We start from the raw sequence: 12,422 nt of genomic DNA, 5'->3' as shown, positions 1-12,422 counted from the left end.
GTTCAAAACCTCCGATCAGACCTAGAGAGGGTCAAGGGCAGCTTCTTGGTCCCTCATCCAGAGGAATTAATGCTGCATCCAGCTTCCCTCTTGGGCCCAGAAAAGCACGAAAAGCCAGAAACAACAAAAAGGAAAAACAAGAAGAGTGGAAAAAGCACCACTGGAGGTTTCTTACCCAGTAAAGGAGGGGACTGGCATTCCTAGGCAACAGTTCCCCATCAAATGGTTTGGTACCAACTCCAAAACCAGGAACATGCCGATGGATGGAGATATGGTTCTTAGGTCAAGATTGGGGTCCTTCCCTGGTTTGGTCACTCCAGAGTTGGGGAGGGAGATCTTATAATGTGGATTCACGGTGAGCCCCCAAGATGTTATGGGGTCCGGTGTCACACAAGTAAGACCATTGACTCACTGAATGTGACGTAATGTTTTATTGGGTAATAAAGAAAGAAAAGAAAAAGAAATCTGATATTCCAGGTCTGCATCCCAGAGATCAGAATCTCAGAGTGCAGCCCCAAACTGTTCAGAATATCAGCTTTTATTGGAAATAACTACATGATGTTTGTGGGAAAACAAAACAGGATGGGAGTTAAACCATAAATCTCAATTCACATGTGACAGTTACAGCCATAAAAGCAATTTTAAACATAGTGGGGAATTCTATGCATCTTAGAAGATGATTGGAACAAAAGAAAAAAGATAGAACTTGTAAACAGGTCTGTTGGTCAGTTACAGGAAGCGCCTGGGGGTTGTGGGGTAGGTCTGGGGCTTCCTGCTTATCAGCCCTTAAGGAGTTTGCTCAACATTGCAGGCCAGGGATAATGCTATTCAGACCAGCAGAGCCTCCTGTTTATCTACCATCCTCATCTGTTTGAACAAGTGTTTCATTTCATTTTTTATGAGCTCCTACAAGGAAGTGACTTTTATTTTTCTCTAAGATAGGTATAAAGAAATATAGAGATCCCAGCACTCAGGAGGCAGAGGTAGGTGGATCGCCATGAGTTCGAGGCCACCCTGAGAATACAGAGTGAATTCTAGGTCAGACTGGGCTACAGTGAGACCCTACCTTGAAAAACCAAAAAAAAAAAAAAAAAAAAAGACGATGACGCTGGGCGTGGTGGCACACACCTTAAATCCCAGCACTTGGGAGGCAGAGGTAGGAGGATCACTGTGAGTTCGAGGCCACCCTGAGACTACATAGTGAATTCCAGGTCATCCTGGCCTAGAATGAGACCCTACCTCGAAAAAAGAAAGAAATATAACATTTTGCTCATTTTACAAAGTGACCTTCTTTTTTTTCTCAATTTTTATTAACGTCTTCCATGATTATAAAAAATATCGCATGGTAATACCCTCGCCCTGCCCCCACTTTCCCCTTTGAAATTCTATTCTCCATCATATCCCCTCTCCCTCTCAATCCGTCTCTCTCTTATTTTGATGTCATGATCTCTTCCTCCTCTTATGATGGTCTTGTGTAGGTAGTGTCAGGCACTGTGAGGTCAAGGATATCCAGACCATTTTATGTCTGGAGGAAGCACGTTGTAAGGAGTCCTAACCTTCCTTTGGCTCTTACATTCTTTCCGCCACTTCTTCCACATTAGACACTGAGCCTTCAAATGTGTGATAGAGATGTTACTCAGTACTCCAGTCACTTCTTTCCAGCACCATGATATGTTCTGAGCTGTCCCAAGGTCACTGCCATTTGAAAAGAGAAGATTCTCTACCAAAAGTGAGAGTAGCATTAATGTAAAGGTATGAATATTAAGAGAAGTGCTTACTGGGCAGTTTAATAAGTATAGTATATACATTTTTCCAGACATCAGCAGATGTTACACCCCTAGGGCTCATGACTACCCCTGTTTTAAGTTTTCAGTATCAGGGATGTATTCCCGCCCATGGAGCAGGCCTCCAGTCCAATTGGAGGGCAGTTGGTTTCTACCATGACAGATGTGCCACTATTTACCCGTTGGCTCATTTGGCCTGGCTGGCCAAATATATAAGGCTTGCAGTGTCCACCGTTGAGCATCTTCACTGGTGATGTCTCTTTTTCCCATTGAATTGCATGTAGAATGACTTCTTACAGCTTTCTGTCAGCTGGTCTACATGGAGGAGGTAATCAGCTCAGTTCTAGCAGGATTTCTCAGTGGCCTTGCAGCCCAAGTATGTGGAGTCTTCAGCAATAGGGTCTTACCATCTATTCCTGGTGGGAAACCAAGGGCCTTGGCAATGGCCTTTAATGTTTTGGGGGCACCAGGGACCTCCCTGGTCAACAACTCACTGGAAGGGATCCCATCCCTGGCACTGAAAATTTTCTAGCAACAATCTATGGCTCCTGAGTAGTTCCATTGTCCAAAAAATGGAGGATTCTTTATGATTTATTTATATCCTCTTAGATTTTGATTAGCCCTCCCTCCACCTTTCCTTTGGGACCTTCTTTTCTGTGTGTGTGTGCTCGGATTAAAGGCGTGTGCCACCATGCCCGGTTTAAAAAAACTTTTTATTGACAACTTCCATACATATTCACGATGTATCCTGATTATATTCTCCTCTTACCATTATCTTCTGTCCTGTCTCCCATATCCCCCCGTGGGTGAACCCCTTTTTCTTTTCAACTAACCTCTCTTCTATTTTGATATCTCCTTTGCTTATTATGCTGGTCATGTGTAGGAAGCTTCAGCCATTGTTTGGTTATACATTCAATTGCTACTTTGTTCTCTTGCATTTCTTCTGCTACTTCTTCCACAGTGATCCACTGGAGGATTGATAAGGGTTTTGAGTCTCTTCAGTGGTAGAGACGCTTCTCTAACCAAAATTGAGAGTAGCATTAATATATGGGCACATTCATTTAGCAAAGCAACAGTTATATCTTTCCAATAGGGCTTATGACCTCACCAGCTTTTGAACTTGTTATTGCCCATGGAGCAGATCTCAAATCCAATCAGAGAGTAGTTTGTTTCCTTCATAACAGATAGTCCACCAATGCACCAGTTAGTACATTTGGCCTGGCTGGCCAGCCATAGAATTTTCAGGGCCTACTGCTGATTAAGAGTGTTGATGACTTTTCTCCACCAGAAGGCTGAATAGCATTATGACAGCTCCAGCTTGATGTCTCAGTGTCCTGCAGCCAAAGCAAGTAGTGTCTTCAGCAACAGGGTCTTACCATCTACTTCTGTGGGGAACCAAGAGACTTGGTAATAGCCTGTATTGTTTTGAGGGCATTAGGGGTCTCTCTGACAAACATTTCACTGAGTGGTATCACTGCTGGCACTGAAATTTTACACACATACACACACACACACACACTTGTAAAGAAGTAGGTTTCCATATGACTTATTCATGATATCTTCAATTTTAATTAACCCTCCCTCAGTCCCCCTCCCCTAATCATTCCACCCTCACTATTCTTGCTCCCTTCTGTTTTTGGTTTTTCAAGATAGGGTCTTAGCCCAGGCTGACCTGAAATTCACTATGTAGTTTCAGGGTGGCCTTGAACTCACAATGATCCTCCTACCTCTGCCTCTGCACTGTTGGAATTAAAGATGTACACTACCACACTTGGCTCTTCCCCTCTTGTTTTTTGTTTTTGTTTTTGTTTTTGTTTTTTCTTTTCAAGGTAGGGTCTCACTGTAGCTCAGGCTGACCTGGAATTCACCATGTAGCCTCAGGGTGGCCTTGAACTCACAGTGATCCTCCTACCTCTGCCTCCCAAGTGCTGGGATTAAAGGCGTGCGCCACTCCGCCCAGCCTTTCCCCTCTTCTTTTTATGTCAGGTGGATTGCTTAGAGACATACAGCTAGGTCTTTTTTAAAAAAATGTTTTTATGGCAAGTACAACAGTCTGTCCTTTTTTTTTTAATGTGAGAGTTAGAGACAGAAAGAGAGAGAGAGAGAATTGATGTGCCCAGGCCTCTAGCCACTGCACTCACACTCCAGACACGTGTGCCACCTTGTACACATGTGCCACCTTGTACACTTGCGTCACTTTGTGCACCTGGCTTACATGGAACCTGGAGGGTTGAACATGTGTCCTTATGCTTCGCAGGCAGGTGCCTTAACTGCTAAGCCATCTCCAGCCCTTTTTTAAAAATATCTTTTAGAGAGAGAGAGAGAGAGAGAGATAAAGAGGCAGATAGAGAGAATGTGTATGCCAGGGCCTCCAGCCATTGTAAACAAACTCCATATGCATGTGCCACTTTGTGCATCTGGTGTGCGTGGTTCCTGGGGCTTCACAGGCAAGTGCTTTGACCACTAAGCCATCTCTCCAGCTCAGTTCTCATTCTTTTAACCTATCCTAATAATTTATTTTAATGGGGGCTTGTATCCTAATACTTCCATTGAATGTGATAACTGATATGGTTGGATTTGTCTCATCTTGTTCTTTTCTGTCTTTTGTTCGAATTTACTTTTTATGATTCTACTTTATTTCTTTATTTTATTTTATTTATGATGGGTTAAAATATATAGCTCTTTGTATATTATTTCATTGGTCTGTCTTCAAGTAATATCATACCACCTCAATTATTTAAGAGCTTTAGGCCACTGGTATGGTGGCAAATGCTTGTAATTTCAGTACTTGGAAGGATAAGGTGATTTGCTGTGAGTATTAAGCTAGCCTGAGCTGCAGAATGACATTATCTCAAAAACTAAAACAAGCTGGGTTTGGTGGCACACACCTTTTTTTTTTTTTTTCCCAAGGTAGGGTCTCACTCTAACCCAGGCTGACCTGAAATTCACTCTGTAGTCTCAGGGTGGCCTTGAACTCACAGAGATCCTTCTTCCTTTGCCTACCAAGTGCTGGGATTCAAGGCATGCACCACCACACTGGTGGTGGCGCACACTTTTTCAAGTACTCGGAAGGCCGAGGTAGGAGAATCACCATGAGTTCGAGGCCACCCTGAGACTACAGAGTAAATTCCAGGTCAGCCTGAGCTAGAGTGACAGCCTACCTCAAAAAACAAAAACAAAAAAATTAAAATAAGGAGCTCCACAGGTACTACTATATTATTATTATTTTCTTTCTTTGTCATTATTTTTTATGTTTTTTAAGAAATCAATTGAATCTTTATGTTCCTTAAGTTTATTTAGTGATTGATTTGAGACGGGGAGAGAGTGTGTATGTATAGGTGTTCCAGGGCTTCCTTCTGGTGCAAACTCTAGAAGCATTTGCCACTTTGTGCATCTGGCTTTATATTAGGCTTTACAAGCAAGTGCCTTTAACCACTGAGCCATTTCCACAACCCTCATTATTCTTAGTTTTGTTCTAGCCGTCAATTACTTTCTAAGACTTTGAACTTATGATCTTATTATAGGTGTGCGTCGTCACACCCAGTTTATGCCGCGCTGAACCCAGGGCTTTGTGGGTGGTAGGCAAGCACTGTACCAACTGAGCCACATCCCCAGCTCCAAAATGAGAACACCTTTTTTTTTTCAAGGTAGGGTTTCACTCTAGCTCAGGCTGACCTGGAATTCACTCTGTAGTCTCAGGGTGGCCTCGAACTCACAGCGATCTTCCTATGCCCAGTGCTAGGATTAAAGGCATGTGCCACCATGCCTGGCTGTTTTTAAAGTTTTTTTAATTAAAAACAATTTATTTATTTATTTGCAAGTAGAGATAAACAGAGGATTGGAATTCATTCTGTAGTCTCAGGCTGGCCTGAGGTGATCCTCCTACCTCTGCCCTCCACCCCAGCTAGTGCTGGGGTTAAAGGCATGCACCACCAGGCCCCACTTAGAGTTATTTTTTTCTTTTTAGTGCATTAATCATGAGATCCCTTTTTTTTTTCCTTCTTTTTTTGGTTTTTCAAGGTGGAGTTTCACTCTAGCTCCAGCTGACCTGGAATTCACTATATAGTCTCAGGGTGCCCTTGAACTCATGGTGATCCTCCTACCTCTGCCTCAGCTTTGGAGTGCTGGGATTAAAGGTGTGTGTCACCACGCAGAGCTCTTTGAATTATTCCTAATGGTAAGCCTGCTACAATTGTTCTTTGCTCCTCTGCACTCTTTTCCTCTCAGCTGCTTTAATGATTTTATATTTATTGCTGGCCAAATACAGCTTGATTATTATGGCTAAATTTTTTTAATTTTTATTTTGAATTTATTGAATCTGTAGGTTTATTTTCATTAAATATGGAAAAATTTTCACTGATTTTTTTTTCATCTCTAATTTTTTTCATCTCATCATTTTGGAAACTTCAGCTGTAATTATATTTGGCTGTTGAAAGTCTTGCATAGTTCTATAATGCTCTTTTGTCATCCATGTCTACCTTCCCACCCCCCCCCCCCAGATTCGTTTTGTCTCTCAGGGGTCATTCTCATTGCCAAATGTCCTCTTTTTTGAATGCTGTTGTGTCATGTATTACTCCATGGAGTCTCTAACTATTAAATACAGGACTCGGGAGATGGCTCAGTGGTTAAAGGCACTTGTTTGCAAAGCCTACAGACCTAGGTTCGATTCCTCAGTACCCATGTAAAGCCAGATTAATAAAGTGATGCATGGGTCTAGAGTTTATATGTTGTATATAGCTGCAAGAGGCCCTGATATGCCCATATACACATACTCTCCCCCCATTACCAAATAAATACATATTTTTAAAAATATTTTTATTTATTTATTTGACAGAGAGAGAGAGAGAGAGAGAGAGAGAACAGGCACACCAGGACCTCCAGCCACTGCAAACGAACTCCAGATGCATGCACCCCCTTGTGCATCTGGTTAACATGGGTCCTGGGGAATCGAACCTGGGTCCTTTGGCTTTGCAGGCAAACACCTTAACTACTAAGCTATCCCTCCAGCCCACTACTTAAAAAAAAAATTTTTTAAACCAGCTGTGGGGCTGGAAAGATGGAGAGTGGTTAAGATACCTGCCTGTAAAGCCTAAGGACCCAGCCCAACACCACTTAAAGCTAGACAGACAAGGTGGTGTATGTGTCTGGAGTTTGTTTACAGTGGTTAGAGGCCCTGGTGTGCTCATTCTCGCTCTTTCTTTCTTATCTGCCTCTTTCTCTCTCTCACACACACACTGTCAAATAAATAATAAATTAAAAACTTTTGAGCCGGGCGTGGTGGCACACGCCTTTAATCCCAGCACTTGGGAGGCAGAGGTAGGAGGATCACCCTGAGACGACAGAATGAATTCCAGGTCAGCCTGGACTAGTGTGAGACCCTACCTCGAAAAACCAAAAAAAAAAAAAAACTTTTAAAAGCCAGAGATATCTGCAGTAATCTTTTTTTATAATGAGTTCAAGCATTATTATTACAGCATGGGTCCCTGCTGATTAATTTCTTCTGATGCCATTCTTGTTTTTATAATTTTTTAAAATTTATTTACAAGCAGAGAGAGTGTGAGAGAGAATGGGTGCACCAGGATCTCTAACCTACAAATGAGCTCCAGGTGCATGGCCCTCTGTGCAGCTAGCTTGACATGAGTACTGGGAAATCGAAACCCAGCCTTTAGGCTTTGCTGACAAGTGCCTTAACCACTGCTCCATCTCTCCAGCCCAGCCCCAGTCTTCTTGCCCTCTTCCCAGAGGTTAGTTTTCATTTTTTTGGGTGGTGGTTTATATTTAGTATGCCCAAAGAAACAGCATACTGCCTTCTAAAATGTATTTTTATTTATTTGCTTCTGCTTACATAACTGTTGTTTCACCTCTGTCCTACAGGCAGCAAAGAAAGAGCATGCAGCCATCATCCTTTGGAACACTGCTACTTGGAAACAGGTGCAGAATTTAGTTTTCCACACCCTAACTGTCACACAGATGGCCTTCTCACCTAATGACAAGTTCTTGCTAGCTGTTTCCAGAGATCGAACCTGGTCATTGTGGAAAAGGCAGGATATCATCTCCCCTGAGTTCGGTAAGGCAGCTTTTGCTTGGGATGGTCATTAGTGAAACTGTTAGGTCCATTGCATCCACAATAAATAGCTACAGGTTTACGAAAAATGGGAAAATGTGATAGTTTGAATGTCTGGCCCCATAGACTTGGATATGTTATTAAAATTGAGCTTGCCACATGAGCTCTAGCAGGCAGATCCTTGCTACAGGGGGCGTGTTGCGGAAGTAGGTGGCAGATCTTGGAGACCAGCCCTAAGATTTATTTGGGGGTAGATCTGAAGTCCAGCCCAAAAGTGTGAGAGAGCAATTTGAGCTCTGGCAATTCATGTTTGTTGATGTTTGCTGGTGTTGCCCCGGCCTCCCACTTGATGCATGCTGGAGCTAGCCAGCTTCTTCTGCCATTGATAGTGTTCCCCTGGACTTGGTAAGCCTGATATAAACCCCTTTCCTCCCATAAACCGTGTCTGGTTGGATGTGTGTCCCAGCAACATGATGCTGACTGCAACAAAAAGTAACAGAGTGAAGACAGAACCTCAGTGTTCTTAGACAGCTGAGGGAGACTTGGCCTTCCTTATAACATTTAAATGAGGGTCGTCTTTGGGTTTACTTCTTTGTGGTTAAGGAGTCATAGGACTGACCACATGTTATGGTTCAGATACCTGTTAGAGAAACAAATCTTCACAGGGAAAGTTAAACCTTGCAAATGGTTATAGAATGCTGCAAGCCTGTAATGCCAACACTTGGGAGGCATGGGCAGGAGAACTGCTTGAGATCAGTCAGGTCTACAGAGCAGATTCCAGGTCAGCCAAGACTACATAGTGAGATGCTACCCCAAAATATAATAAATAAGATAAAGAGAATGTTCTAGGATACTGTCACAAAACTAAGTAAATGACAGTATGAGCTAGGATTGTGTCAGAGTGGCATAATGACGACACTTGCAATTGAGTGGTTTCTTCACTTGGAAGTATTTTAAATTCTGAAACTTCCAGAGAGTGCTGTCCTTAACCTTTTCCTAACTTCTGTCACCTTGATCATTGGAAGGGCTTATTAGGCATCTGTCTGGATAACATGGCCCTGAACAAGGTGTTAATCCACTTACGTGCAGCCTACTCTTAATTAACTTAGCTTGATTCTAAAGAAAATGATGAATAAGAGTTCTAGGTAGGTCCATCAGTATCCTTTCCCTGTCCCCCAATTTGCTCCACGTGCTAAATTGTAGTGAACACTTAAAGTGTATTTGTGTTGCATACTTTTGAAATTTTCCTGAATATAACTTGCATACAGTTTGATATTGTGCTGTTTTTGGTCCTTTAGTTTCTTGTGTTTCAGAGAATACCAAGGAACTATACAACAAGCCCAGAAGTATGTCTCAGAATATACTATGGATGCTCCTTGTATTGGTCAGAGTTCTCTAGAAGAACAGAATCAATAGACTGATTGTATTAAAAAGGGAATTTCTGGGTTAGCTTACAGCAGTCCAACAATAGTAGTCTGAAGGCCTAAGAGTCAAGAAACCCAGTAGCTACTCAGTCCACAGAGCTGGATGTCTTAGCACTCCCAATCCAGCACTGAAGGCCTGAAGGCTTTCCAGAGAGCTGCTGGTCTTCCTACCAATGAAGGGTAGCCAAACAGGATAGAGGCACTTCCCAGTAAGCAGCACTGGTAGCCAGGTGGGAGAAGAAGGGGCCTGTTTCCTTCCTAGGGCTTCCTTACATAAAGCTTGCCACCCTGGGAGGGCTGTTCCTTCTGGGGGAAGGGCTCACTCTGGAGGAAGGATTCATCCTTCAGTTAATCCTTTCTAGAAGGAAGAACCTCAGAGACCCACCCAATTAGAATGTTTGTAGACTTCTAATTAGATCAAGTTGACAACAGAACTTAACAACCACAGTCCCTGACTTATGATGGTTTAACTAGATTTTTTTTTCTTTTTAATTTTTTTGTTTTTTTAATTTTTATTAGCATTTTCCATGATTATAAAAAAATCCCATGTTAATTCCCTCCCTTCCCCCCGACACTTTCCCCTTTGAAATTCCATTCTCCATCATATTACCTTAATATTATTATGATGCAGAGGTGAAAGGCATTTGGTAGAAACTGTTCTTCAGATTCTGAATTGTGATCTTTTCCTGTGCTTAGCCATCTGGGATATGACTTTGGGCAATGGCAGCTCCCAGCTGTCTTGATAAACAAGTATACGACTGTTACAAGCTGTTATGTTCAGTGAGCTCAGTGTATTAAGTGCCTTTGACTCTCTCAAAAAATGTACGCTTAGGCCTTCTGGTGAGGGTCTCTGTTGCACAAGTATGTAAGTAATGACTGAGTTGCATGATGTATTTGGCACTAAAACAGAGCTTTCTCATAGTACAAAGACTGCGTTCTGTGTTTTGTGAGTAGTGTATATGTGTGGGAGTTTGAATGTGATAGTGTCAGTGTATGACTCCATGGACTCAGGTGTTTAATTTTAATAAAACTTGTAACTTGGGTGTCCAGCCATCTGGAGGAGGTGTCACTGGGGGCAGATTCTGGAGTCCAGCCCAAAGGTGTGTGGAGAGCAATTTGAGCTCTGGAGGCTCAAACTTGTGGTACTGGCTGTTTAGTGGTTTCTCTGTGCTTGGGATCCAACTTTTTCTGCCAATAATGGAACTTCCTCTGGATCTGTAAGCCTAAATAAACCTGTTCTACCCCTAGACTGAGTCTGGCTGGATGCTCATCCCAGCAACATGGAGCTGACTACAACAATGTATGTTTTTTTCAGACCCAATTTTCAGTCTCTTTGCTTTCACCAACAAAATCACTTCCGTGCACAGTAGAATTATTTGGTCTTGTGATTGGAGTCCTGATAGCAAGTATTTCTTCACTGGGAGTCGTGACAAAAAGGTAATTTTTCTAAAATGTAATAATTTTTCAAATGTAAAATAATAATTTTTATTATTATTTGAGGTAGGGTCTCATTCTTGTCCAGGCGGACCTGGAATTCACTATGCTTAAGGTGGCCTTGAACTCATGGCTTTCCTACTGCCTCTGTCTTCCAAGTGTTGGAACTAAAGGCATGTGATACCACTCCAAGCTTAAAATACTATTTTTGCAAGGATATATAGAACACATTGTTATGCCTTTCTGATACAACTTTTAAAAATTGGCTCATGAGCCAGGTGTGGTGGCGCATGCCTTTAATCCCAGCACTCGGGAGGCAGAGGTAGGAGGATCACCGTGGAGTTCGAGGCCACCCTGAGACTACATCGTTAATTCCAGGTCAGCCTGGACCAGAGTGAGACTCTACCTTGAAAAACCAAAAAAAGAAAAAAAAATTGGCTCATGGAGCCGGGAGTGGTGATGCACACTATTAATCACAGCACTTGGGAGGCAGAGGTAGGTGGATCACTGTGAGTTCAAGTCCATCCTGAGACTACATAGTGAGTTCCAGGTCAGCCTAGGCTAGAGTGAGACCCTACCTTGGGAAAAAAAAAAAAAATTGGCTCATGGGATTCCCTCTGTGTTTTTCATATAGGTCCATAAAAAAGGCTTTTCTTGTGAAATTCTGTAGCTATATTTCTTTGAAGTATCAAAAAACATGAAGAGACTTAGTTTCCTTCATCAAATAGCCCCAATGGAAGAAAAATAACAAATGTAGTACATTGAGAATAAGAAACCAGGGGCTAGAGAGATGGCTTAGTGGCTAAGTTGCTTGCCTGCAAAGCCAAAGGACGACCCAAGTTCAATTCCTCAGGACCCATGTAAGCCATACAAGGTGGCACATGCATCTGGAATTCATTTTCAGTGGCTGAAGGTCCTGGCACACCCATTCTCTCTCTCTCCCTCTATCTGCTGCTCTCGCTCTCTCTCCTCTCTGTCTCCTTTTCAAATAAATAATTAACTTTTTAAAAAGACATTTAAAAAAAGAATAAGAAACCAGGGGAGCAGGAGGCTCTGGTAGGGAAAAAACTTTCTAGTTATCTGATTCTAACTTTCATGAATTTTAGGGTTTTTCTATGACGACTGATTATGACCTAATTGAGAGAGGAGGGGCAGAATATGAGCCAAGCTTAACAAATGCAAAAGTAGCCCTGCATTTGTCAACATGATATCCATACTTCCTCTCTTGGAAGTTCCCTCCTGGCCCCTATTCCATGTTTGCACATTCTTTTTTTTGGGGGGGGGGTTCAAGATAGGGTCTCGGCCTCCCCCCCTCCCTTTGGTTTTTTGACATAGGGTTTCACTGTAGCCCAGGCTGACCTGGAATTCACTATGTAGTCTGCCTCCCCAGTGCTGGGATTAAAGCATGTGCCACCACGCCCAGCTCTTTGGGTTTTTTTTGAGGTTGGGTCACTAGGACTCTTAATACAGACTAGAAAACTTCCATGAGGAAAGCTTTACAAAGAATGATCTATTCACTAGGTGGTTGTCTGGGGTGATTGTGACTCCAGCGATGACAGCATCGAGCACAGCATCGGCCCTTGTTCCTCAGTCCTGGATGTGGGTGGGTCTGTGACAGCCGTCAGTGTCTGCCCACTGCTGAACCCTGCCCAGAGGTCAGTTGCTGTGGGGTTTGGCTGTGATTCTTTGAAGAAGACTACTTCGTTACTTTGATTC

General features: G+C 42.6%; 1 protein-coding gene across 2 annotated transcripts in view; it reads left to right on the top strand.

The window, feature by feature from the left end:
* Elp2 (elongator acetyltransferase complex subunit 2) overlaps nucleotides 1–12,422 on the top strand; it is a 77,476-nt gene that overhangs the window by 59,226 nt on the left and 5,828 nt on the right. For both annotated transcript variants that reach the window (XM_045135255.1, XM_004666780.2), the window contains 3 exons: nucleotides 7,659–7,851; nucleotides 10,588–10,709; nucleotides 12,228–12,361. In XM_045135255.1, coding sequence (XP_044991190.1) covers nucleotides 7,659–7,851; nucleotides 10,588–10,709; nucleotides 12,228–12,361 — 449 coding nt within the window. The remainder of the gene's footprint in view (nucleotides 1–7,658; nucleotides 7,852–10,587; nucleotides 10,710–12,227; nucleotides 12,362–12,422) is intronic.

This window comes from Jaculus jaculus, chromosome 15, assembly GCF_020740685.1.
Source record: "Jaculus jaculus isolate mJacJac1 chromosome 15, mJacJac1.mat.Y.cur, whole genome shotgun sequence".
Classification (NCBI taxonomy): Eukaryota; Metazoa; Chordata; class Mammalia; order Rodentia; family Dipodidae; genus Jaculus; species Jaculus jaculus.
This window is presented reverse-complemented; position numbering and strand designations above follow the sequence as displayed.